Below are 27,565 nucleotides of genomic sequence, written 5' to 3'. Positions count from 1 at the left end.
CACAGAGACCGAGACCTGGGCATCACTGCAAAGAGTGCTGTGGACAATAATACTGAAAAGCTGATCATGCCATTTGTAAATCATTGGTACATCCCTGACTGAAATGCTGTGTTCTGTTCCGGTTACACCCTCTGCCGATAGTTACAGCAGAAAGAGCAGGGATTAGAAATGAGTGATACCAATGACAGGGAGGCCTTGCTGTCCAATGACTTACGCAAAACAACTGAAGAAGAAGGGAGTGTTTATGGGGCTGGATCAGGCAGAAGCAAGTTAAAGAGTGTGGAAAAATTGGAAAGAGTCCAGCGGAGGGCAACAAAAATGATTAGGGGGCTGGAGCACATGACTTATGAGGAGAGGCTGAGGGAACTAGGATTGTTTAGTCTGCAGAAGAGAAGAATGAGGGGGGATTTGATAGCTGCTTTCAACTACCTGAAGGGGGGTTCCAAAGAGGATGGATCTAGACTGTTCTCAGAGGTAGCAGATGACAAAACAAGGAGTAATGGTCTCAAGTTGCAGTGGGGGAGGTTTAGGTTGGATTTTAGGAAAAACTTTTTCACTAGGAGGGTGGTGAAGCACTAGAATGGGTTCCCTAGGGAGGTGGTGGAATCTCCTTCCTTGGAGGAGTCTTAAGGCCTGGCTTGACAAAGCCCTGGCTGGGATGATTTAGTTGGGAATTGGTCCTGCTTTGAACAGGGGGTTGGACTAGATGATCTGCTGAAGTCCCTTCCAACCCTGATATTCTATGATTCTGTGAAAGAGACCAAGATGACTAGATCTGTATTCAAAACAGGATGATGTGATAACATTCACCCTGAGATGCTAAAGGAATAAGATGAAATGGTATCACAACCACTGACAATTATACTTGAGATCTTTTGGAGATCACAAAGCTTGTTCTGGTCTCACTTACACTGATGTAAATCAGGAGTAACTCCATTGGAACAATGGAGTTGCACCAGCATCATTCCAGTGTAAGTGAGGTCAAAACTGGTCCCTGGGGAACTGGGAAAGGCTGAACCTAGCCCATGTGTTTACAAACTGAAAAAGAGAGACCCGGGTCTTTACAGAACAGGGAGTTTAACTTCCACATCTAGCAACTGACTGCAATTAACACAAGAGTCAGACTCTACATTCCAAGGATACTTGCTGGGCTAGTGCTCCAAAAATAGCTGTGTAGACAGTGCTTGGACTGGAAGTCGAGGAGCCCAAGTTTCAGTCCAAGCTGCAGCGGCAAAGCACTGTCTACAGAGCTGTTTTTAGTGTGCTAGCCCCGCAAGCTGGAGTCTGTCGACCTGGGCTGGGAGGCTCGCCCCTGGGAGCTGTGTACCTGTGCTTACAGCTGAGGGTGTGGATAAAGGTGAAGCTATGTGCAGGTAAGGATCTGAATGGGAGCCCGTGGATGTGGTTGAAGCTGTGTGGGTGCAGATGACACTGTGGGTGGAAAGTGAATGTGGTTGGGGGAATTCGGGGGGGGCAAGCGGTTGTGTGAGGGCGGCACCATAGGGTCTCTAGGGGAGAGCAGGGGGGTTGGTGCAGGTTGGAGAGTGATGCAGGGTGTTGGTGAGGGCATGCTTGGATGTGAGTGGCCTGTGTGTGAGGGGTAAGCTAGTTGGGTGCGTATTGTGGGTGAAGTCGGGAGCATGGGGTGCAGTGAAAGGTTGTGGTATTGTTTATAGGGGGAGCAGACATGTCCCAGGGAGGGGGCCAACTTTACCATGCAGCCAGGATGACTAGTTTGTCTTGTTTAGTCAGGCAGTCCCTCCCTACCAGAAGAAAGTGCCAGTAAGTTCCGTTCTATTCACCACATGTCCCTGCAGCCAGCAGGGCTCGTGGAGAGATGCAGCTGTCGGTGCTAGAGCATATGTTTGCTTCAGACTCTGAAGACCAGGGCAAGTCAGTGCTTCCTCGGGGATCTTGTGTTCTCCTTGTGTTTCCACAGAGTTTTTAAATTCTGCAGAGCCCATGCATGCAGGTTGCCACTGGTGTGTCAGAACCACCAGCTGTGTGTACAGAGGGCGTTGTTGGGAATATAATGGTTCAGTGAAAGATGCTGGATTCTTCAAAGTGTGAGGGAGGCAATGACGCAGGTGATTAGATTTGCATTTAGCAACGGAGCCTCCTGGTCATCCCGTTCTCCTCTGGGGCAAGTGCAGCCTCAGCAGAAATCAGTTTCTTCCATGTTAAGAGCCTTTTCCAGTTAACCAAGACATGTCTCCAGTTCTAAGGCAAAGACAAAGGCAGGACAACAGAATTAACCAAATCTGCTCACCTAGTGTTTCTGAGTTTGCCTTCTGCACGGGGCCATATTGCTGGCTATCATGCTGCTCCAGTTTCTTTGCAGCGAACACTCTCTCTTCCCTGAGTTGCCTGCAACCCTGCTGGAGGAGCTGGGGCACAATATTGACCTGATATAGCCAAATGCAGAGAGGGGAGCATGTCCAGGCTTTGTGTCATTAAAGTCTTGTCTATATCCCAAGTTGCACTGGTTTAAATAAAAGGTGTGATTTTAAAAAAGTGATTTAGTTAAACCAGTACAAAACCCTGTGTAGAGGCTCTTCATTCAATTTAAATTTGGTTTAGGTTGTTTTAGCTGAAATTATTAAAAACCGGGTTTAAACTGAATTTCAAATGGGCACACTGGGTTTTGCACTGGTTTAATGGAATCAGTTGTTGAACCAAGTTCAGTACAGGTGAACCAGTGCAACCAGGAATACAGACCAGGCCCATAGGTCTAGCGGTGCAGTGGGTGTACATGCACAAGTTGAGGAATGAGCACTATTGCAGGTACACGTTAACAAATCCAATCCCACGTGTCCAAACTCCTTTTCCACATAAGCAATAGATTTATCAACTGCTCAATGCAGAGGGAACAAACCACAGTCAAACCACTTCATTCCAGTCAAAGGAATCTTTTCCATGTGAGGGGCTGCTCCATTTAGGCAAATAGAGTAAATGACATTTCTGCAGGAATTAGGAACATCTCCCAAATCAGGGCTTTGGCTGTTGACGTTAACTTAAAATCTGTCACTTTAACCCTTCATTGCTAACATGCGGTAAGTTCAAGATACAAAAGGAAACATACTTGCCATGGCGAATGAACAGCCTTTAATAGGTGTATGCAGCAGGAAAACAAGGAGAGAACGTTGGGTTAGTATTAAGCGTCCTGTTCCTGATCCATGGCAGGGCCAAGGGTCCTTTCCCACCCCCACCCCCAGGAGGGGCAGGGAACAGGCTGGCTCCTGACCAGTGAGCAAAAAGCAGCCTCTGCACTCTAAGGCCAGAGCAGTGAGACTGTTCTCTATGCTCTGCAGGCAGGGAGGGTGAAATGCCAGACTCCCACTGTGGGAAGTCACTGCTGACCAAGATGTAGCACATCACAGGCCCCAGAACCTCACCCACCCACTCCTGAAATAGACCCTTAACCTCTGGCTGAGTGACTGAAGTCCTCAAATCACGGTTTAAAGACTTCAACTTCCAGAGAATTCTCCATTTACGCTAGTTTAAACCTGCCAGTTGTGTTTACCTTTCAACATGACATTTTTCTTATCTGGTGACTTGAAGGAATGTAAACATTTTTTTAAAAAGGTTTCAGCAAAAATAAGTTGGGCACCTTTGAGAACCAGGAAAGTAGGGGATGGGGGGCAGGGGGGAATACATTTGGGGCATTATAAAAATGCAACTTTTTGTTAAAGCCCTAGCTCCTTAGTGCTTTAAGCTAGAAATCGAAATTTGTCACAGGGACAGTCTGGAGTGATCTGGGGCATGTCCATTTCAACTTGACTGAGTTAAAAGATTTATATACACGGTTGGATTTTCATTCAGTAGACATTGGTCTCCCAATATTTTCTTGACATCACTTATGTAAGTTGAGTGGAACTTCGGTCTGCCTTCAGAATGCTCCCCTTCTCCTATGGGTATGTGCTATGCCACATTCCATTCTGGGTCCACATGCTGTTATATACAGGCGCCCTCCTCAGCCACTGTGGTTTGGTCAGTGCACAGGCAGGGATCCTGCCGAACTGGGCCTGCATGGCTAGTTTCCCTGTAAACGTGCACGACTCACCCCTGCGGCGCCTCCTGCTGGTCGTCTCTGGGAATTAGCTCTGAGCGCCCTCTGCAGGCCAGTGTCCAGCTGCCCCCCACCCTTGTGTCCCTCCTGGACCCTGGAGCCCCTTGTCTTTGGGGTGCTTCCCCCTGGCAATACTCCCCCCAGTCTCATGGTTCTCCCCACCCTGCCCAGTCTTGGGCGACTGCCAGTCACCATCCAGCCCCCGCTCCCTGGGGCAGACTGCAGTGTAAAAGCTACTCATCATAGGCAAGGGGAATTTGGACCAGCTGCCTTCCTCTGCCTCCTAGTACCTCTATGGGCCTTGGACCAGGCCCTGCAGCCTGGGGAGTTGCCAGACTCGAGCTCCCCTGCTCCTCTGGCCTTTCCCCAGCCCTGCCTCACTTCCAGTACCCTTCCTGCAGGCAGCCAGGCCCTGCTCTCTCCCAGCCTAGAGAGAGACTTCTGGGCCTCTGGCTCACAGCCTTTTTATACAGGCCAGCGATGACCTGATTGAGGTGCGGCTGCAGCTGTTTCCCCAAGGCTCAGGGCTGGTGCAACCCATTAGGCGACCTGGGCTGTCACATATGGCGCTGATATTGGGGGGCAGCGACCACGGTCGTCAGTGGTATTTTGGGGGCGGGACCTTCCACCACCTAGGGCACCAAAAAGGCTCCTGGCGCTCCTGGCAAGGATAGCTGCTTTCCTAGGAGCAGCTCTCTCGCAGTCTCAGCCCTCTCCCAGGGCTGATTTCAAGCTCTTCAGGGCAGGATCGGGTCACCACCCCGCTCCATTCCCCATGAGGCGATCCATGTGAAAATGTGATGGATGATGAATAGTGACTAAGGGAGGGAGCAAGGGATAGTGTGTGGTGGAAGGTTAATGAGGGTAGTGGCACTAGAGGAGTGAGTATGTTTAGGAAGTACCGCTGACATTAGCAAACAGCAGTATGGGTTGCCATTTGTCATTCATCTGAACTAAAATGGGATGAACCATTGCTTCTAGCCCAGGTGGCGTTTCTACTCTAGCACCTGCCAGCTGATGGATCACTTGCCCATATGGTTTTGATTTTACTTGGCCCGATTTATGTCACAATGTTAGTATGTTCAATTGTCTTTAGCAGCGTCTACTTACTCCACATCTCGTTTTCTGATTGCTCTCCCAGAAGCCATGACCTCAGCGACTTTGGACACAATCGGGTCATAGTTCATACTAGCCACAGCAATCACCTCCTCATTCCTACAACAAAGATCAGAGGTGTGAAGGAGACACTGCAAGTAAGGAAGTGAATGGCTTTAGATGGACACTTTTTTCCTTCATGAAAGGATAAACTCCTTGATAGAACCACCAGGGATTATGAACCTATAATCTCTTCCCAGCTTCAGGAGCCCCCGTTAGCCCATGTGCTTGTTACCTCAGACAGCAGCACCCGGTGAGGGAGAGCGGTCAGTGAGCAGCACATGGGCAGGCACTGGTGGGGAGTGGATGGAGCCCTGGCTCCATGCCTGGTCCCAGCTTTGCTCATGGGACAGCACAGCTACACACTGCCCCTACTTAGGGCAGCGCAGTCCAACCCTGTGGTGCTCTGATGTGGCTTTAAGCACTAAAACAACCCAAAACATTTTTTGAGGTGGAAAAAAAATGTCCAGCTGCCTCTGGAGAAGGAGGGCAGAACCTAGACAACATGATAGATGCCTTCTAGTGTGCATAGAAACCACAGTGCTGCGAGTGGTGAAAAATTAGGTGAATGTGATTCTAGTCTTTTATTTCCTCTGCTGGTATGTTAAAAAGTGCCCAGAAACAAAGTGAAATGGTTCATTGCAGGTTGAACAAAATGTCTGTCAACTTTTTCAAATCACCATGTTTTTTCAGAGTTTTGGGATTAGGTCTAGTTGAGCTGAAATTTTAAAAAAGCTTTTTTTGGAAATGCCAGCAGGGCTGAGAAATCATATATTCCCCCAGCTCTAATGAGGACCACACCTAATAACGTACAATGGTTTTTCACTGCTAAAAAAGAGTCGGGAATGTCATACAGACAAAGAGACATGCAGTCTGTGCAGAGCACTTAAGCCTAAATCGAAATGAACCTGTACAGCATTCAAATAACAATTATGCTTCTGACAAGAATACAATGTGTTCACAATTTCTCTGAGACCTGCAAAGAGATTCATGTGTAGAACAACAGGAAAAGCAATGCAATCCCTCACAGAGCAAAGTAAGAAATATTCCAATAAAAGGGTCCTTCTGTATCAAAGTGCTGGGATGGAGTGATGATAAAGTACTTAAACTCATTGATTCAACAGAATGGTAGTTCCAATAGGGATAGAAGAAAAATCAGCTGGATTAATATGTTCTACCTTGAGAGAATTAGATACTTTTGAAAATCCCCATCGTCAATCTATTTAGCTCATTGAAGAGAAGCATAAGAGGTGACAAGTACCTAGATTAAGGATTTGGACAGCAAACAGCTCTTTAATCTAGCATGGGCAGAACAAAGGTCCAATGGCTGGAAGCTGAAGATCGACAAATTCATACTAGAAATATGGCACACATTTTTACCAATGAGGGTAATTAACCTTTGGAAGAATTTATCAAGGGATCGGGTTAATTCTCCAGTTCTGTGCAAGCGTCCCACAGGAAATTGGACATTGAATGGGTTGATGGATAAGCTTGAGGAGGCAGTTGTTGATGCTGTTGAGCTGAACAACATTCTGTTTTGAGATCTCAAATGCACCGATGGCCTTGTCTTGTTGGCTCAGTTGGATGAATTGCTGCAGCCAGGCAAGAAGTAGTGTGTACGGGTCTGATTATTAATCTGGATAAAATTCAATCCTGGGCCTTGCTATCAAGCATTCTCCAACTCCAGATTTCAAGCAGCTCGCTATTAACAGTCCAGACTGAATATTGAGCAGGTGGCAACTGGCAAATACCTGAAGTGTCACAGACAGTGCTGGAGGTTGCTCAAGAGATGTGGGCACTTGTATAGCAGCAGCTGCTGCCATGTTTCACACCCTTCATCAGCCTCTGTTGCAATGTCATGACATTAAGCTTGCTACAAAACCGCAGCTCTATAGTGCCATGGTTCTACCCACTCTGTTGTACGCCAGTGAAATGTGTATACTGAGGAAGGCTAACGAGTATTTGATTTATGTTTTCAGTTCTTATCGTCTATGTTAGTTTCTCCTTATTAAGAGGCAGGACAAGATCAGAAATGAGGATATTTGAAGCTGACCCCAGCAATGGCTTCCATCAGCAATGGTTTGGTTTTGGTGAATTTTTTGGCACAGACATGTTATTAAGATAGAAGACCAACAAATCACAAAGTGTGTTTACCCAGGAATGCCACTACACAGCTAGTGGTCATGTGGCCACCTGAAGCTTTGGTGCTGTGATAAGATTGCCAGTGATGGGCATAAACTGAACAGCCAGCCAGCCTGCAAGATCTAGCTGGAAATAAATCCAGCTGGTGCTTGTTCCGCAAGGAGGCCATGTCCCTTTGGGATTTGCCATGGTGGTGATGATGACGGGAAATGGGGATGGGGCTCCAGGAATCCAGTTATGCCTACTGGATTCTCAAGGTGCATCTGCCCTGGCCCTGGCACAACAGTGCAAAGTTTCGGGGCTGCTGTAACTTTCACCAAGTGAAACGTTCACCAAGGTCCTTATGGGACCTTGAACCAGTTATGAATTGGCCTGGTGAAGTAATCTCCATCCTTACCCCTCACACTCCCAACACCCCTCCAGCCCCATCAGAATGTTAGTGGTCGTTGGTCTAGGAACCAGCGATGACCCTTTATGCCAGATCAGAGCTCCCCACCACTCGAGAATTTCTTAGGCAGCTAGCTGAGGCCAGATTCTGCAGGTGGCAACAAAATGGTTTGAACATGAGGAGAGAAGCTGGGCCTCTAAACCAAGATTGGATGCCATTATGAAAGATATACCCTACCTCAGCCACGAGTTACTAGGCAGGATGTAGGAACCACAGGGTGAAATTATCTGGCCTGTGTTAAGCAAGTGGGCAGACCAGTTGATCAGAATGGTCCTTTCTAGCTTTAACATCCCTGAGCCAGATTCTTAACCAGTGTAAATGGGCATAGCTCCAGTGAAGTCATACTTCAGTAACCAGATTGTCTCTCTTCCCCCACCTCAACAGGATGTTTGCAGCAATCACTTGTAAAAACTATGTTGAAAAATGATTTTTTTAACACAGTGGAAACTAGTGTGGACAGGGCTTAGAAGAGCAGCAATAGAAGCCTGGTTAACCTGCATTCGACACCAACACCACTCCCATAACTCCAGGTGTCACAGCAATGACCTTCAGATCTGGGTTGTACACAATCTGGGGTGAAAACCAATAATCCTCAAGCAACTAACCCAAACACTAGCAGGCTAGTACCCTGCCTGCTGGGAACGCCAGATAAGTTACAAACTAGACTGCAAACAATTAATTCTGTGCAACTATCTCACTACAGAGAAATGCAGTCTCTTATCTAAATATCAGATCAATGCACAAAACTAGAAATAGATACAGACAAGTATAAAACTTCTGGACTGTTACGGGCACCTAATTAGGTAGCTTAGATGAAAGGTGAGAATGAAAAATTACAATTTCCACTTCACTGTTCAAAGACAAGGAAGTAAGAGGGAGGCTCTATCAATCAGCTAGGGTAAAAGATTTGCTATTCTGAAGCAAGGGATAAACAATCTATATATTTGAGAGAAAGAAAAGAGATGGCACAAACACTTTCCAAATAGGTAGCCTATCAACTTAGGGTTACCAGATAGCAACAGTGAAAAAACAGGACAGTGGATGGTGGGGAATAGGTGCCTATATAAAAAAAGTCCCAAAACACAGGACTGTCCCTTTAAAAATGGGACATCTGGTCACCCTACCTATCGTTGACTGAGAATTGGGAATGATTGAGACAAAGACAGAACCATTATCAATGGGGAAATCCTCTTATAGACTCATACACTCGAATTATTTACTTTGAAAACATTTCTAGGTCTTGTAATGTCAACAAAACTATGGACAACTGGGTCCTTTTATGGTGTCTCAAATAGGACATCTTAAATACGTGTCACTTTTGAAAATCTTGGCCATAGGAGAAACTATACAAAAAGCCTCTTAAAGTCAACTGGGGCACCATTTCTGAAACTGGGGTGTGGAAAAATTAGGAATCAAGGCCCACAGACAGAGGGCATGAAATCTGTATGGATCTCCACCACCTTTGCAACATCATTCCTCCCTTCCCAACAGGAGCCCTTCAGTGAGGTTGGGGAATCTGTATGTGGGGATGGGGTTGGCGGGAATGGGAGGATTGAGGAAATAGAGATTACAACTGTGGAGGAGAGGTTCTGGGGAAAGGCAACAGCAAGGACCCTTCATGATGGATCCTCTGGGAGCATCTTGACCTTGGGTATCAGTAAGCTTTGCAGGAAAATGTAGGTCAATTTTGAGGTTGGGAGGCAACCCTAGTGTCCCAGAACAATAATCAAGAGATTCCACAGGGTGAACTATATGGAGGGCTGTCGTAAACAGATAGCTAAGGGTTAATGTCTCTTTCACCTATAAAGGGTTAACAAACAGTGACCTGCAAACACCTGACCAGAGGACCAATCAGGAGACAAGATACTTTCAAATCTCGTGGAGGGAAGCCTTTGTTTGTGGATTTTGGGTTTGGCTTTGTTCTCTCTGGGTCCTGGATGGGGCTAGAGGTGCAACCAGGTTTCTGCCAATCTCCCTGCTACAGTCTTTTATCTATTCAGAATTGTAAGTAAGAAAAGGCAGCCATAGTCTTTTAATTTGGTTTTTTTTTCATTTACATATGTGTACTTACTGGAAGTAGCTTAAATTGTGTTTCTGCTGGTGAAAGTTTCTTTCTATTGTTTATAGTTGAAAGACCCTGTAACTGTTTACCATCTAAAGTGCAGAGATAAACCTTTTACTTTTTTTCTTTCTTTTTTAATTAAAAGTTTTGCTTTTTAAGACCTGTTTGATTTTTTTCTCCTAGTTAAGGTTCAATGGAATTGGTGGGGAGAAGGAAAGGATAATTCTTCTCTTTGTGTTATATTCACACAGCTTGTATTGCCTCTGGGTGAGGGGGAAGGTAACACTCCTCTCGGTGTGGTGATTCAAGAAGTTGAATCAGGCGATCTCCTCATGTTCCCAGGGCGGGAAGGAGCTGGGAGGAAGAAGGGAGGGGGAAGGGAATGGTTTATTTCCCTTTGTTGTGAGACTCGAGGAATCTGGGTCTTGGGGTCCCCTGGGAAGGGTTTGGGGGGACCAGAGGGTATCAGGCCCTAAAAATTCCTGATTGGTGGCAGCACTACAGAATCTAAGCTGGTAATTAAGCTTAGAGGACTTTATGCTAGTACCCATATCCTGGACGCTAAGGTCTAGATTTAGTAATTATACTTGACAAGGGCCCTTTCTCTTATATTTCCTCTCCTGGGCTGATCTAGCACCAAGATATATGGTGATAAGACACCAACCTCCTTTGTGACAAGAGCACTTCAACCTTTGCTCTAGCAGCACCAACTGGGGGGGCTGGAACAATTTGTATAGTGGGGGTGCTACGAGCCATTGAACCAAACTATAAACCTTGTATGTAATGGGGGTGCTGGAGCACCTCTACTCCAGCACCTATGGCACCAATAGCGGCTTTGCTTGCACTGTTGCCCTGTAATTCTGGGGTATCAGGCAGGTTTGGTGTTTTGGGTTTTTTTGGTTTTCTTTTTTTACCAATTGTATTTTTTTACCAATTTCTTCTTCAATCTCTGAAAAATAATGTTAGTTTAATTGTGAAACTGAGCCATGGGAGCAGGCCCTGGAATGTAAGCCACCTGCATTTCATTGCAATGAATGAGAGAGGGGAGCTCAAAGGACAAATAGGCAGCTAGGTACAGTCTCTTCAGCTTTGACTAGTGCTGGAAGTCAGAGGAGAGTCAATTTATGGCAGTGGCCTCCCTCCCAGCATCAGCACTGCACCATACGGAGCTGACACCAAAAGTTAGAAAGAAGAGACTTTTCCAAGCACCTAGAAATAACTCCCAGAGCCTGAGAGGCAAAGACTGCCCTTGATTCCAAGTAATAGGATATAAAGAGATAAAAAGAAGGTGATACTGATGTCCCAAGCTTAGAAGAACCTCAGACTGATTAATCAGTGCAGCCCTCCACTAGCTTGATCTGTTCAAAGACACCTCAAGGACTCTATGCAGGTGGTCGTCCTATTATAGAAAAGCCAGTTCCTGTGGGCTTTCCTAAGTTGCAGAATAACATACATACTTTTAGCAGCAGACTCCCACTTTCTATCTGGTTTGTTTAAGGCTTACTTACAACCTGTAATACTTATGTTAAGGTTGGCCAGCAGGCTCTGTTCAAGCAGATCTCCTTTCCCTGACAGTTCACTGCTCGGAAACCTCTGCCACTTCCTTGATTTACTGAGTGTTGAACACAAAGTGATGAATCAATTACCATAATAACATGCTGTCATTATTCATATTAGCTATCCATAGCTTTTCAGCTTCAAAGTACTTTACAGATGTTTAATTAAAGAGATTTGACATCTCCTTCCTAATTAGGGATGGAATAAATACCAAAATATGCCAAATATTTTCCTGTGGTATTGAAGAGGAGGAATATAATGAGGCTTCAACGAAAGCACCATTTTGAGCTTCAATATGTGAAAGAATCACATCACCATCTAACTTTTATTGAGTACACCTGGAATTGTGCATTCAGTTCTGACCACTTCACTAGCCTAGAGATCTTGACAAACTGGAGACTGTTCTGAGAAGAACAACAACAACAATGATCATGGGATTGGAGGAACTGGTTAACGGACTTATTTGGAAAGGCTGAAGGAGCTATATGTGTGTCAGTCAGTTAAGCAGCAGTTAAGGGGGAACAAAAGCCTGTCCATATCCAAAATAGAGTTGGTAAGAAATGTTTTGATGGAAGAATTTTCTGTTGGAAAATGCAGTTTCATTGAAATAAAAATGGCTTTGGGGAATGTCTCAGTTTCAACAAAGTTTTTGTTGAGAAAAGTCTAAACAAATTGTTTAGATTTTCTCATTTCATTTAAGTGTAAAACTTATTCATTTTGATAATGTAAAAATGTTGCTTTCCAACTTTATCATTTCAATTCATTTTGTTTGAACCATTAAAACAAAACATTAATGTTAATATTACATGTTTATATATTATATTTAATATATATAATTGTGAAGGGCCGTGCACTCACTCTGCCGGGGGGGGGGGCGAGGGGGCAGCGAGTTCTTCTGGGCTCATTCAGCACCTGCAAGGCTTACTCTGCCTAGAGGAGGGAGCTTAAAAAGGGACGGGGTGGTGAACAGGAAGAAGACTGATACACCTCAGAGACTGCTGACAACAGAGACAGATCAGCCAAGAGGGAGACAGCTGCAGGCCTCATTGCTCCTGAAACTGCACAGACCAGTTGTAAAGCAGGATGCTCCAAAGAGAGGGGCTGGAGGAGACCCTAATTAAAGACAAAGACCAATTGATAAGCCAAACCCCAAAAGGGCTGTGTAGCGGGGCAGTCACCCCGCTTCTGTGCTGAGGAGGTTAGAGCGGCCCTGGAGAGGGCTGTGGCAGAGAAAAGCCAGGCTGATTGGGGGAAGCAGCCACAGCTGGCCCCATAAGAGGGCTGAGGGCCAGAGGCTAAGAAGAGTCTCTCTCTAGGGGTAGAGAGAGAAGGACCTGGCTGCCTGGGAGCTGAGCAGGGTACCAGTGCTGGGGAAGGGCAGAGGGAGCTGGAGAGCTCCAGCCTAGTCATACCCTAGGCTGCAGGCCTTGCTAAAAGGTACTAGGGCTGCAGAGGGGCAGCCCAGAGACAGGCAATGGCAGCAGCCCCCCTTGCCAATGATGAATGGTTTAAAGACTGCCACCTGCCCCAGTGAGCGTGGGCTAGATGGTGACTGGCAGTAGCCACTGAGGTGAGGTGGGGATAGCGGGTTGGGGGTTCCCATAGGTGGGGAGGCCCAGATTGTGGGTTACTGCTGGGGGCAGAACCCTGATGTAAAGGCACCAGGGTCCAGGAGGGACACAGGGGCGAGCGGCAGGAGAGACACTGGCCTGCAGAGGGCATTCTGGGCTGGAAGATTTAATTTCTAGGACGATCCGCAGGAGCCCGGCTAGCAGTTGGAGCCTGGCCGGGGAGCCCAGGCAGCTGTGGGGCACCAGGCCCCCCACCCAGGGCAGGTCAGGGTCAACGGCTTACCACAGCTGCCCATGCAGCTCTTACTATGGCTAGGCTGTGGACCCACAGCCACCGCCGGATCGGGTAAGAGCTGCGCAGGCCGTGGACCCTCCTGCCCTGGACCGGGGGGCTCCCAGATGGGGACATGTGCTGGGGGTTGCTCTTGGCTCCTCCACCCCAGGCAGATGGAGGGTCTGTGGCTCCCAGCCTGCTCCGGCTTCTGGCTTGGCCAGGGATGGGGCCCTGGGTGAAAGACGTTGGGTGGGGGCACTGAACGGGTGGGGGCGCCTGACCCCCCCAACTATTGGGAAGGCTCTGCCACCCCTGCAATGCAGCCCCTAACATTTATGTGCCCTACCACTTAATGCAATTCACAAGTCTGAGTTAGGCGCCCCTTACACAACGCATGGGGAGAATTAAGTGTCTAAGAATGGGATTCACACAAAAGCCAGCAGGGGGAGCAGGGTGCTGCCTAAGCTAGCCAACAGGAAAGGCTGAGGAGGGGGTATGTGACCCACACCCTCAAATGGATTTTGCTCCTTAAGTCTGAGATGGAGGTGCATGAAGGGGGGACCTATGCTAGATGCAAAGCAGGGGTGATGGTTCCCCACTTATAATCTTTAGCCCAGGATGTGGGAGACCCGGGTTCATATCCCCCTGGTGCCTGATGTGGGGGAGGAAATTAAGGTCCCCCACCTCTCAGAAGGGAGCCTTATATTTATAAATAGTCAGCTCTCCACTGGAGCAGGGGGACTGAACCCTAAGCCTCTCCCAACAGTGCCCTAATAGAGTCCTGCTGCCCCAGTGAATAGTTAAGTATTTATATATAGTGGAATATATACAGTCCACTGGAGAGACTCAGCAAGCCTTGCTCTTGGCTACCCTATAGCCTAGTGGTTAGGGAGGTAGGAGACACAAGTTCAAATCTCTGCTCCACATGAGGTAGAGGGGGGATTTGAACCCAGCTTTCCCACATCCTGGGTCTGTGCTCTAACCACTAAACGTAAGGAGGCACCTCCTTCTCCAGTGTCCTGTGTAAGGGTTTAGGCATTCTCTTGGCATGTCTACTGCATCAGGCCTTGGAGGCAAGATTGGTGAGAAATGCCTAGTTGCAAATCCCACTGGGGCTGAGGTGTGAGGTAGGTGCTGACCTGCTGGGAGATGTCAGGAGTGAGGTGGCTCAGTGAAGGCCCAGATGCTGAAATCGAGGTGCCTTGGGGATTTTAAAAGTGGGAACTTGGTGCCTACAGGTTTAGACAGCAGCTGGGTGGTGGTTTTGTGAATGCCAGTGGCATCTAAACATTGGATGGTGGTGCCTAAAGTAAGTTAGGTGCTTAAGTCACTCTTAAGAATCTCACCCATTGCACCTAATCCACCCCGCTCTGAGGTCTACGTTGTGTTGGGCATGCCTAGAGAACATTCATCATGCAGAACAAGCTGAACCTAATGCCCTCATGCAACATTGGTCTCAAAACTCCTCTGATTTCAAATGTATCATTTCATTAATGCACAGCAACCTGGATCCTGGGAGGGGGAAAAACTGATGGCTAGTGACTAAAGCAGAAACAGAGTAAAAGGAAATATTTCAATAACTGGGCAGTCAGATTAATGTCCATGTTGGAATGTCTCAAAGGGAAGAGAAACACTTACTTGGTGTAAAATGCCACGAACTTCAGTTCATCTAAATCGCCTTGAAAGACGACATCATCAAATCCTTCCCCGTGGCCTGAAAAACAGGGAAATGTCAAAGTGGTGCAGGAGGCAGGATACGGCTCTCTTTGCCCTTCCTCCCCTATGGTTCCACATTGTGCAATCTCATGTGCGCACAGATACGCACACAGGCAAGCACCTGCATATGAAGACAACACATGCCATATGGCGGTGGTCTGTTCTACAGCCACAACCTCTTTTTGGACAACAGTCTATGAACCGGACATACCCTCACCATGTGCTGGGGTTGGCGTGACAGTCATAAAATCCCAGCATTCTTTGCTCAGCCATCTCCCAAATGATTCAATCATAGTGCTATGGAAAGCCACAGTCTGCCCACTAAGAGATAGTGTCATTAAGAAATTAAATTTATAAGTGTCACTTTAGGTGCCTAAATCCCCGAATCTGGCCCCACTGGGATTCACAAAACCACTGCTCAGCTGCCACCGAACCCTGTAGGTTCCCAAAATTGCTCAGTACCCATGTTTCTGCCTCTGGGCATGGGCACTGCAGCTCCATGCCGGATGTCCAGGGAGAAGGAAGAAGACCTCCCCCATAATCTTTAGCCCAGTGGTGAGGGTACTCAGCGTGGCTATAGGATACCCTCAGTTCAAGTCACCCCCTATGCCTGGGTGGGGGCAAGGATTTGAACAGGGATCTGCCACCTCTCAGGTGAGTGACTATCACTGTGGTATGGAATAGTCGGATTTGGGGAGCTCCCTCAGTGTCTCCTGTTGAAGCCTTTGCACTGAGGACAAACAAGGAAAGAGTCATGGGACAAAGGGAGTGTGTGCTTTTTGGATAAGGTCCTTGCCAAATTCCAGACAGTGCTCCCAAGCCCTTGTTTGTTCTCAGAGTTACATTAGCCAGTCAGGAAACAGAGCCCTCACATTTGGCCAACATTTTGCTAGGTTGGGCAAAACTGGCTGTTCTGAAATCTCACCAGAACAGAATGGGAGGACAGAGTGACTTTTTGGTTGACTCGGTGTGTTTAATATTTTGAGTGAACGTGGTGATGACGATGCTTTAGTGATCCACGTGTAATGTTTGCTTAAGACATGTTTTGCTTTATTTTATTCATCATTTGGTGTATATATTACAATTTTACAATACTTCTAAATCATTTTAATGTCATTTTATGTGAATAAAGATGTTTTTCATTTCTCTCTCTGTCTGTCTCCCTGGACCAGTGATTGTGGATAATTAATGAGCCGGGGCAGCTGGTCCCTTCTGCCTCTTGCACTGCTGAGGCTACATGTCTATTTTTAGCACGCTAACGCTCCTCAAGCTAGTGCAGGTATGAAATGCCACCTTCCAGCACCAGCAGAGATGGACCCTGACTGATGCTGGAGGCACTGGAGGTTCAGAATAAGGCTGTGAGCATAAGGACCTCAGAGGGATAAGCCAACAATCTCAGGTGACTGGAGAGAGAAGGCAAAGCTGAAAGAGGACATGGGCAAAGGAACTGTGACTTCCTGTTCTAGTCTTAGTGTACTTCAGAGAGGCCTTGAGGCTCCTCCAACCTATACTGGCTGACTCTGGCTCCAACTGGCCAGAACATGAACTGAGAATGGCCAGAGCAAAGCAGCACATTGGTCCCCTGTGCTAGAAGCGGCAGGGGGTGGTAGCTATCCTAGCTCTCTCTCTGCTGGGGATTGCTTCACCGGGGGTGGGGGGGGGAATGAGTGGCTTTCTAGCCCCTTTGCTGAGGCTACATGGGATGAAGAAGAGACTCAGACCCAGAAGTGATGTCCAGATTAGCACAGTGGTTATTTTCCCTATTTGGACATGCTCAGACCTTTCACCAGTAGAATCTCCTGCCAACCAAGTGAACAGGCAAATTAACCTTCAGGTGTTGTTCAGATGTTTTAGAATGGGCTTATCCAGTACTATGTGTGCAGGTCTCTAACATACAAATGATGTGGCAACTCAGGCTGACGTTTTGAATTCATGCACAATTTGGGTTGCAGGAAAACTTCACATTATAAATAAATGTTTCCATGGTGAAGAAAAAAGAAAACAAATCTCCTGTATCATCTGACCTGGGACCACAGAGACTGAAAAGCCTCAGACATCATGATCATATGATATGATTATTTTAACTTGTTTGGAATTCTTTTAAATTAAACCTTAACTCTGAATGCTGTGGCTTTATAATGCTTCTTTTTGACAACACCGCCATCATGTATTTCACTCAAAATATGCACCCTTCGCTTTAACTCCCTGTTAGCATAGTTTTTGTCTGGGAACTCTCTCAGAACTCCTCGTGTTCACACATCAGCAATGCCAGCCAGAGGCACCGACTTGGTGTGTGTGCCGGGGCTGGAGCGCCCACGGCAAAAAGAAGTGGGTGCTCAGCACCCACCAACCACAGCTGTTCAGCAGCTCTGCCCATTAGCTGTTCAGTGGCTGGAGGGAGGCACTTGGGGGAAAGGGGCGGAGCAGGGGCGGGAAGAGACAGGGTGAGGGCAGGGCATCGGGGGAGGGGGTGAAGTGAGGGCGGGGCCTCGGGATGGAGTGAGGGTGAAGAACCCACCGGGGAAAAATAAACCTCAGAGCCTGTGATACCAGTCATCACCGTCCAGCTACCTCACCCTTCAACTTGGCCACCCTCACAGGGTCCAGGTGCCATGTCCAGTTCAGGCACTGCCCTCCCGAAAGAGTTTCAGGCATTGCCCCTCCCCCCAGTCAGATTCAGCTGTCACCCATCACCCCTAGTCAGGTTTAGGTTTTGCTCCTCTGCCTCAGTCAGGACAGGCTTCTCCTCCCCACTGAAGGTCAGACCCTGCCCTGCCCTAGTCAGGTTCAGCACTGCACCCTCAGAGCCATCTCCCATTGGTAAATCTTGGGGCGCTAGGGGCTCCTTCTGTTCCCACAGTAGCACAGGTGGCATTTTTTTCTACAGTGCAGACATCAGTCGCCGGTGAGATCCCTCCAGGTTGGAGTAGGGAGCTGGGTGTTATCCCCCCAGGATTTATGTAAGGCTCCTGTCCAGTTCAAGAGGCTGCCTGGCTCCTCAGGCTCATATTAGTATGTCTGACCTGCATATCGTATGCTCTTCCCAAACACAGCCGTCCACAGGTACGGGACAGTGCTGATCTCCGTGCCATGGGCCAGCATGTTCAGAGCTGCTATGCGGCCTGGAAAACCAAAGAACCAGAGCGTAAGAAAGGAAATCGTGTGGGAGTCTTGCCACATGCGCTGTGCCAGAGCAGGCCCAGAGTACTTGGATTGCGCCCAGGACTTTGGGATGGTTTAAAGCCTTTTGCTATCAATTGCTCTAATCACAGTTTAAGTGGAGCCTAAGAACTTTCACCTTGGATTAAAAAATGCCCATCAGACAACCAAGCAGAGGGAGGACAGTAGAAGTTTCATGAACCACAATGCTAGCAAGGTCATGGTGAAGCTCCTCAGCTACCTGCCTTCAAAGGAAGGTTGGTGGCTTTTGTTAATCTGCACCCTCCCACCCCTGAGAAGTTTGGCTACCAGGAAGGATAAGATTATGTCACAGAGGTCACGGATTCCCTGACTTTCAGAGACCTCCTGCTTCAACAGCAGGGCCAGAGTTCTCGCTGCTAGGGGGGGAGCAGAGCTCTCAGCTTCCTCAGGGGGACCTGGAGCCACCATGGATGGTGGGACCCAGAGCTCTGAGCCGCGGGGGCTGTGGGAGAGGGATCTGGAGCTGTCGGCAGCAGCAGGTGCTGGACTTCCCCCTCCCTCCTGCAACAGACCTCAGGCTCTCTTCCTCCTCCTCCCCAGCGCTTGCTTGGACATCAGTCAGCTCCCTGTCAACACTCCCGCCCCCATTATTTTTAGTAAAAGTCACAGGCTTCCATGCATTTTTGTTTATTTCCTGCAACCTGTTTGTGACTTTTACTAAAAATAACAGTGACAGAATCTTAACCTTTGCTACCAGTCTCACCCTACCCCTTTCTGTGTTCTCCCACCATGACAGGGCAGAATGGCGCCTGGCACATTTCACAGATATCGAACAAAGAACAAGGAGAGAGGAAGAGAGGAGGGACAATGGATAAAACACTTCTCAAGAGCAGAGACCTTTATGGGGCAAAGTATCAGTGCCCCCCCAGAATCTGTACTGGCGCCGTGGTGATTCAGGGCATCATAGACTGAGAATGGCGTAGCTGTAGGTAAAGGAGAGCATGTTTTCAGTGCCGATGCTTCTTTATGTCATGTAATGATATTCAAAGCCTCGAAGCATGTTTAGAACGATGCTAACCTGAGTCTTGCATTCAAAAAGAAGGGTAACCTGGGTGATAGAAGACCAAAAACTGACCACTGGGGCACCTGGCTGGCAGACTGGCAGTGCCACAAAGGGAGGCATGAGAGTGGGGGGCAGAGAAAAAGGCTGATGCAAAAAGGAGAAAGGGGCTAGAGTGCAAGTTGGGGGATGACTGAGTCCTTCAACTTGCCTGGGGGGTTTTCCTTTTTTCTGGGTAAACTGTTGGACACTGAGAGAAGCCAAATGCCTACGACCAGTAGGTTACGGACAATAAAGGTATTTTTAAATACATAAGGAAGAAGAGGAATTCTAGTAGTGTTCGAGGCCACATTTGATTATGTTCAATATGGGCAAAGAAAAGACAGTCGCAGTCAGAATGACCTAGACTTGGTGCTTGAAAATCACTCATTTCCCAACACTGGGAACAATTATGAACCAAAATGAATAAGAGGAAAAGCTGAGACAGAAAAATGTGAATGAAAATTAGGAGTTTATTAGAGGGCCAAAAAGCCAGGACTCCACACACGGGTTAGATGACAACTTGGGCTAAAGCCCCATCCTGGTTCAATGGTGAAGGGAAGGCAGCATTAGAAATAAAAAAGAAACACATAACTAATGGAAGAAAAGGGAAATAGAAGGAAATCAGTATCAGTTAGAGGCTATGAAGTGTACAAAATTGATAAGGGAAGTGTCACAGGGCTGCTGACCCCTTTAAATGAAGCAGGTCCAATGCCCTTGTGCCAGTTTGGCCATTTAAGAAGGTGAGGCAGTGCCTAGGGCTGTGAACGAGCCAGGCAGCAGGGTCTTAGTGGGGAGACAGATCTGGGTGAGTTGGAGTTACCAGCTTCATTCGGAAGAAGGCAGGTGAGAGCTACTGGTAACCAAGAGACTACAGGAGGTCCTTGTAGGAAGCAGAAGATATTTCCTGGGAGAAGGCTGAAGGCAGGAGCGATGTAAGTGGGTTGTGTTGGCTGATCTCCCTGAGCCAGGGCTGGAGAGGGCAGAAGGCAGGAAGAGGAGCGGCAGCAGCAGGGAGAGGTGCCTGCTGGCTCTAAGCCGGAAAGCTGAAGGTGAATGAGGGCTGGAGGCAGGGGGGCAGTAGAAGGGCTTGCAGCTGACATGCTGGAGAGCTGGACCCAGGGAACAGTGAGAGGGCTGGGGGAGTGAGGGATGCTCCCCTGGAGAGGATGATCTCCCGGCAAAAGGGCTGTGGGGTTCCCAGCCATTGAGAAGAGCAGAGTTACACTCCGTCGGGAAGGGCTAGGGTGGCTGTCCTGGCAGAGGGCTGGAAGAGGACTGACAAGACCCGAGATGTAGTGGAAGACACTGCAGTATGAGGATGCAGTCCCAGCAGAGAGGCTTGCGGGGTGAGGTTCCTGCGGAAAGAGAGGGTTTTAAGGACTACATGCACTGCAGTGATATGAACTGTGTTGGGGACTTTCAATTATGGACTGATTTGCACTATGTTTTGATAATAAACTGGGCCCACAGAGGGGTAGTATTGAGGCAAGAAAGCTGATATGTAGTTACTGGGGACTCTGAAGGGAGGAAACTGAGGCAGGGGTGCCAGCTGTCCAGCATGGAGATGTCAGCAGGATGAACATATGTCACAGGATGACTGGCCCCTTTAAATGAAGCAGGCCCAGCTCCCCTGTGTCTGTACAGTTGCTCCTAGTTTAGCCAGCAGAAGGTGGGGCAGCACCCAGAGTTATGACAGGATCGGGGGAAGAGAGACCTGGTGAGTCAGGGCTGCCAGACTCACTCAGTAAAAAAATAGTTGAGAGCTGCCAGAGACCAGAGGCCTGGAGGAAGCAGAAGGTGGCTCCTGGGCAAAGTCCGAAGGCAGGAGAGCAGCAAGAAGGGTTTGAAGTCTGGCTTCCCCGAGCCAGGGCCGGAGGCAGCAGAGGGACTGATCTGCCGACATCTCCACACTGGAGAGTTGGACCCTGGAACAGTGAGCGGGCCGGGGCAGTGAGGGATGCTGTCTGATTTGCACTGTTTGGCTAAGAAACTGACCCCAAGGAGGGTTATTATTGAGGCAAGAAAGGTTGTGTGAAGTTACTGGGGACTCTTAAGGAAGGAACCTGAGGCAGGTGTGCCTGTCATGCCACAGTCTGCTGCAGGAGGGCGCTCCAGGAAAGATTGTGCTATGGCAGGAAGCTAAAGACATCACAGAAAAATCCCTGGCTTGCACAGCTAAGGACTAGGGCACCTAGTCAGATTTACAAGCACTGAAGTGGGAGGGATAATATTGAACAGTCAAGTGAATGGTGAATAATAAATCCCCATTCCCCTGCTGCCTATTCCTTACTGTCTCTCTATCTAGCCGGGTCTGGCTGGCTGACTTCCTGCACATCTTCAAGACAGGTTTGTCCCTAAGTAGTTCAGGAGCCGTAATGTGAAGAGACTGAAATACACCCACCATGCACATGTGCCATCTGCCAGTGAGGGATGTTCACCTTCTTGTTGTTACGCAAGGCCAGTGGAAAGGTGACAGCATCACCAGCTGCAAAAACTCCTGGGATGTTGGTCTGCATCATCTGAAAAGAAGCAAGGGGCCGTTAGCACTGTAGTAGAAAGAGGGCTTGGAACATAAGCCCATGCATCAAGGCTTGGTAGGAGGCCTGAGGCCTGGGCTAAAGTAGTCAAAAATTTGCTGATATAAAGCAAAGTTAAGTTGTGAGCAAGAGGCAGACCAATCTAGCGGGGAATGGAAAGTCCCACCATACACTGAGCTGCATCCATTGTCATGGGCACACATGTGCTTTGAGAATTGTAGACACTGATCCGGAGAGCTAGGACCATGCTTCGTTGACAATAAACCTGACCAAGGGCCTTTGCACCTTAACGGATTTTGTGATCATTGGGCGGTTCGCTCGAGGTCTGCTATGTCAGCTGTCTGCACAGAGCTGGGGCAGCGCACAGAGGGAACACACGCAGCCAAACATCTAACCACAAGCACCACTGGTGATTACGCCACAATCAGCATTACAAGTGCAGGGTCAGCAGCAGCACTGCTTCACCATGGTTATAACACTTCGCCAAATCAGGCAAAAAGAATCCAAGCACTAGAGGAGAAGGGAAGGGATGAGAGAGAGAAAAGAAGTTGCTTCCCCATCTACACCCCAATGCATTACTCCCACTTCTCCTTTGCCAGCTGTACCCACATAGGTCCCACTGGATGAAAGGATAGCAAGCCCTGGGCATCTGGAATCCAGCCTCCCCCATAATCTCTAGTGTCAGCACTACGAGATGTCTTGCAAAACCATACCATGCCATATAAACAGTCCTAATATCAGTACCTTCCCGGAGACAATCAGCTTGTCCCGTTCCACTGTACCTGCTGATGGTGAACGTTTATACATAAAGATGTATTTTTACACTCACATGGGTCATTAACTAGATGTGACCCCCCCAACCTTCATCTTCACAGCACAGACCTTTTTCACCTCACCTACAGGACAATAGAGCGTGGTTCTTGGGAGGGGGGAAGGGGAATGTATAAACCATGCTACTGTTCTCTGTGTGGACCATGTAGGGAGTCACAATCACATGTTGTTACTAGGTTACGCAGTATTTGAGAGAGCAGTGGGACACTAGGCATCAAGATTCTAGGTGTGGCTTCCTGTTTATGCGAGCATCCTTCAGACAGACATGCTTCTGTGCGGGTTGTCTGTGATGACAGAACCCAGAACCTCCGGCTGTAGAAGCACAAGCCCCTGACACTTGAGCTAAAAAATGACATCATGTAACACACAATAAGCAGTACAGTCATAAACCTTGATCCGTGGTATAACTTCTAGAGGGTGACTGCTGCAGAGTCATACTGTTAGTGTGGGTTACACGTGCATCTGATCTGGCAAGCTGCTTCTTGAAGACTATGTGGCGAAGTGGATGAGAGTTGGCTTGGTCATAGGAGAGATAGGGACCCAGGTCCTCAAAGGCATTTCCCATTGAAGTGGATGGGAATTAGGGGTCTAAATACCTTAGAGGAACTGGGTCCTATCCTGGATCTGTGAAATGGGTACATTAGAGTCAGCCACAGTAACACAGTGAGGGTTCTGCATGGCACAGAAACATTAACAGCAGTTAGTGTAAGTTCTGTGAGTAGACCTCTTTGTTACCAAGTGTGTAGTTTAGTGCAACTGTGGATACACTCCAGGAATTTGTGGTAAGGGGTGGGAGCGCTCTCTCTATTATTTTCTCATTTTGCTTCCTCAGAATCATTTGATGTCTGAAGCTTTTCACATCCTCGTGGGACAGTCCACAGCAGGGGCCAAAATCGCATTGTCTCGCGCGATTTTATTGTGAGTCAATATTCATAAGAATCTATTAATCTTAAACCACTCACTTCGGGGTTACCTATATCTCAAGAATCCTTTGGCTAAATGACCCCATATTTATCCCACATAGTCTAACCACGTCCTTAGTGAGCCCCAGCAATTTTCTAGATACTCTAAAATACACCTGCGTAGGCAGATGACTTTGCAAATTTGGCTCTAAACAGCAACTGCACTACAACCTTAATTGTGGACTTGCTCCCACTCCTCCGCTATATGGCTGACTCCACACCTACCATCACAGCCTGCGTAGGGCCTTGCAACTGTCCATGCGTTGACAGTGTTTACCTTGTTAACGACAATGAAGCCTTTGGAATCAATGTTAATGCCGCTTTGCTTCAGAAATCCTGTTGCTGGACTTGCACCTACCAGAAAGGCAAAGGACACTGTGTGAGTGGGTCTGACTCCCAGACACTGTCTCTCTCATGGAAACAGATATCAGAGCGAGAAAGGACCTGCTAACTCCAGCAGTCGCTCTCCTGCCAGTGTTCAGTTCCATGATATCAGGTGCTGCTCAGTTAACAGCTTCCGTTGGGTCTCACGAATGCAGCTGTGCTGGGAACCACAGTGGGCAGTGAATGAATGATTGACAGGGGGCTTCAGAGCCTTGTTGGCCAAGTTCAGTGGATGGGGAGGATTTGGCAGAAGCTAAAGTAAAGTGGAAATGCACCGACCTAGGGATAAACTGATTAGAATACACACAACATGTGCAGCTGCATTTGGAAACCAGGTAACTCTGTTCTTATCAGATGGCACATGGAGAGTGCTCCTCCTCTCCCTGTTGCCGTCCTCTGTAGTACTGCCCTTCCTTTCCAGACTCCTGTGCTCCAGTTAACTCACCCCACTCCCACTCTATATACACATTTTAAAAAATAGCAGAACGATCTCCTTTGTAGAGTGGAGCTAACATGCTGATCGCCACCCACCCGTGTAGACTGCATCCCTGCTCCTATAACATTTGCCTGGCTTGTACGTTCAAGTCCCCTCCTGCAATGAATTCCACACGGGCAGAGGGGTCACCTGCATTGAGTGCGCTGCAGGACTGAGGCTTTGTCCAGGAAGAGAGCACAAGGAGGTGACATAGCGCCCTGAACCCGAAGCATGGCCATAAATAGAGCGCCCGAAGCAATGGCCATGACTTTTAATCTGAAAATGTTTTTGGTTGTAGCTTTTTAAAATATCAATACAAAATGCAAATAAAAGATGGGAAATAAAAGCGAGGCTGTGTAGACTGCCTAATCTGTACAAAACGATGCACAAGTACTTTATGTCAATAGTTACTGCCTGCTTAAACAAGAGAGAGGTTTTGTGGGAGTCCTTGAACAGTGGTCAGGGGATCTTCTTATGGAAAAGTTTGAGAACCACAGATGTATAGGATTCCACATACTACACAAGGAATATTACCATGTTTTAATGCACTTCAAGTTTAAAATACACAAGGGTGTGATCAATGGGCATTGAATTGGGTGAGGCTTATCAATGCTTGAGAATAGTTTTAGTCTGTTTCTCTATCACAAATATTTCAAAAAGTGATGGTATCTAAGCACCAATCTCTCATTAAAATTAGCACAGCCATGTTCAAAGTGGCTCTCCTCTGTTTCTCTGCATTACAGATAGTTTTCCCCCTTCTTTTCTTCCTTCCTTTTTTTTTCTATTTTCCTTTTTTTCATTCTCACTTTTCAAAACTTTGCCAATTTTGGAGAAGTCAACAGGCAGCAAAAGGAAAAATGGACTCTGTCACCTCATGACTCTTCCAATGCTGGAGATGTTTTGGAAAGTTATAGAGAAGAAAAAGGAAAAAAAAAACACTCGAAATGTCATCCATTCTACCACATCAGGTAATAAAGAAAAAAACAAATCAAAACAAAAAGATCAATTTGAAATTAAATGATTTTTTTCCTGGAAAACAAAAATCAAATGAAAAATGTTGAGGGAGACAGTAAGTTTTATGACCACATCTATTACCTAACCACAGTTCTGACAAGGGACTTCGGCTCAGATACTATATCTCACTGTTATATTCACATCTCTTTGGCATGGATTAATTAACCAACAGCTGGAAAGGTTCCCCTTGTTCGGGTGTTGATGGTGGATTTGATGGGTTGCAGAGGGCTGGACTCAATGACCAAAGAGCTAACAAGCTCTCCCCTCTGTTTGCGGAAGCAGAAGCCATACTGTTGCCAAACATTGAAGCTTTGCACATCAGGGTTCATTTACCTATGCCGATGACACAGACATCCGCACGGAGGACTTTCCCATTCTTCAGGACAACTTCCTTAAGCTTTAAGGGACACAGATGAAAATCACGGTTACTTTAAGGACAAAAAAAACCCTAGCAGTACCTAGCTGAGTTGGAATCTCACTCTAGTTCATGAAATAAGAGAAAATGAATCAATTGTAATTCTGCTTCAATGAAGAGATCATCCTGCAGGATTCTCACTCTTGGGTCTTGGCTCCCTAATGCAAACCCTGTAGTTGTGCAGGTTTTTTGGTCTCTTATGAAAGTGGTAATGCGTGATATATGACGACCAACCTCCTCTTTGGCTGGTGTTCATCAACCATCCTAGATCCTAATTGCTGTCCAGGCCCCTATCATGGAAATCTCTCCACAATAGAATCCAGTGGGCTGAGATGTGTATTGCCCTCAGAGACGTGTTGGTGGGCACGATGAGACATGCACACAAAGGGGGCCAAATTAGGATTGCACGGGTGACTTGAATTCTGGCATTGCTAATTTCTCTGTGCTTGACTTTTCTCATGCAGCATTTCATTAATGGATGGACTAGGCACCGTGACTGCAAAACGGGCATTTGGGCCCTCTGAGTGATGTCACAGGATAAGCCCTGTCCCAGCAGTGTACAGTGTGGAATCACCAAAAACAGGAGAATCCCTCAGCCCATAATTACTAGACGCTGGTAATGACCCCTATATTTAATTTGAACCCAGTTTACTCTGCAGACTGTGCTAGGAGGAGGTGGAGATGGGGGGCATGGCCTGGCCTCCTCCTCAGCTCTCTCTACCCACTTTGGAGTGATAGGTGTCCCTAGGGCTGAAGGTTGGGAATGGTTCCTGCACTCCTTTGAGCTCCTCACACTCTCCCTGCCCTTCCACACACTCATGCATAGGTCAGGCACAGTCTGGACCACCATCCCCTTCCCTCAGCCCCGCAACGCTCAGCTCCTGAGGAGCACCAGCCACTGTACCTTGCCCTCCTGCTCCCGCAGCTCAGACACTTCAGTTTGCATGTAGAACTTCACCTTGTTGTTTTCAAACATCTGTGCAACGAGAGAGAGACAAAAGTCCTTATGCTCTGGAGCTGCCATCCACTTCTGGCTTCTCTGACTTTTCCTCCACAATCCCATTCCCTCCCTCTTGAGTTATAGCTCTCAACTCGGCTTGAGGGTGCACTGGAAACGGGCTCTCTGAGCATCTCTGCATCTCGCCTGCTCAGTGGGGTGTCATAATTTTGCAGTGTAGGAACACACAATACTTGAGCATATTGCAATTAGGCCAATGGGAGGACATGGCCAATGTTTTCTTTTAGGTGTCAACCACCGTGCAGCACTTTATAGCTTCAGAACAATGCATGCACATTTAACACATCAAATAAACCGAACACAATGATGCCATTAACTGATAGTGCCAGCAGGGAGGTAAGATGCACGCAACCGTCCTCTGCACAGCAGGAATCAGGGTCACTGACCCCCTTGTCTGATCCAAAATAATCCTCTGAAAGACTGGTAAGTCATAATCACCTTCATAAGAGCTTGGCCAACCTTTTCCCCAAAGAACTTCTTGAAAGGCACTTCTTCCAGCTCAACCACAGACACGGAATGGGCCTTCTCTGTCAGGTAGGCTGCCACCTCCATCCCTGGGGAACAGAAGCAGGTCAGAGACAGCGCACGCCACCCCCTGCACTGCAGTGAGGTCTCTGGAGCTGAATTCAAGAGCTGTCAGGTGGCAGCTAGAGATGTGAGAACTTTCAATTCGCCCTTTCAGGGCTGGGAAC

The 27,565-nt window shown here is 47.6% G+C and overlaps 1 protein-coding gene across 10 annotated transcripts in view; it reads right to left on the bottom strand.

Annotated features, from left to right (window-relative positions):
* Positions 1 to 685: 685 nt before the first annotated feature.
* AIFM3 (apoptosis inducing factor mitochondria associated 3) overlaps positions 686 to 27,565 on the bottom strand; it is a 114,419-nt gene continuing 87,539 nt past the window's right edge. For 9 of the 10 annotated variants that reach the window (XM_030583281.1, XM_030583277.1, XM_030583276.1 and 6 more), the window contains 10 exons: positions 27,312 to 27,427; positions 26,760 to 26,831; positions 25,774 to 25,837; positions 23,845 to 23,921; positions 21,639 to 21,756; positions 18,018 to 18,116; positions 14,917 to 14,992; positions 5,180 to 5,284; positions 3,083 to 3,103; positions 686 to 2,220 (listed from right to left, as the gene is read on the bottom strand). In XM_030583281.1, the coding sequence (XP_030439141.1) occupies positions 2,181 to 2,220; positions 3,083 to 3,103; positions 5,180 to 5,284; positions 14,917 to 14,992; positions 18,018 to 18,116; positions 21,639 to 21,756; positions 23,845 to 23,921; positions 25,774 to 25,837; positions 26,760 to 26,831; positions 27,312 to 27,427 (788 nt within the window). In that variant the 3' untranslated portion in view covers positions 686 to 2,180. The remainder of the gene's footprint in view (positions 2,221 to 3,082; positions 3,104 to 5,179; positions 5,285 to 14,916; positions 14,993 to 18,017; positions 18,117 to 21,638; positions 21,757 to 23,844; positions 23,922 to 25,773; positions 25,838 to 26,759; positions 26,832 to 27,311; positions 27,428 to 27,565) is intronic. The other variant, XM_030583280.1, reaches the window with a different exon arrangement.

This window comes from Gopherus evgoodei, chromosome 13, assembly GCF_007399415.2.
Source record: "Gopherus evgoodei ecotype Sinaloan lineage chromosome 13, rGopEvg1_v1.p, whole genome shotgun sequence".
Taxonomy (NCBI): Eukaryota; Metazoa; Chordata; order Testudines; family Testudinidae; genus Gopherus; species Gopherus evgoodei.
Note: the sequence above shows the minus strand (reverse complement) of the source record. Positions and strands in the feature narration are given on the sequence as shown.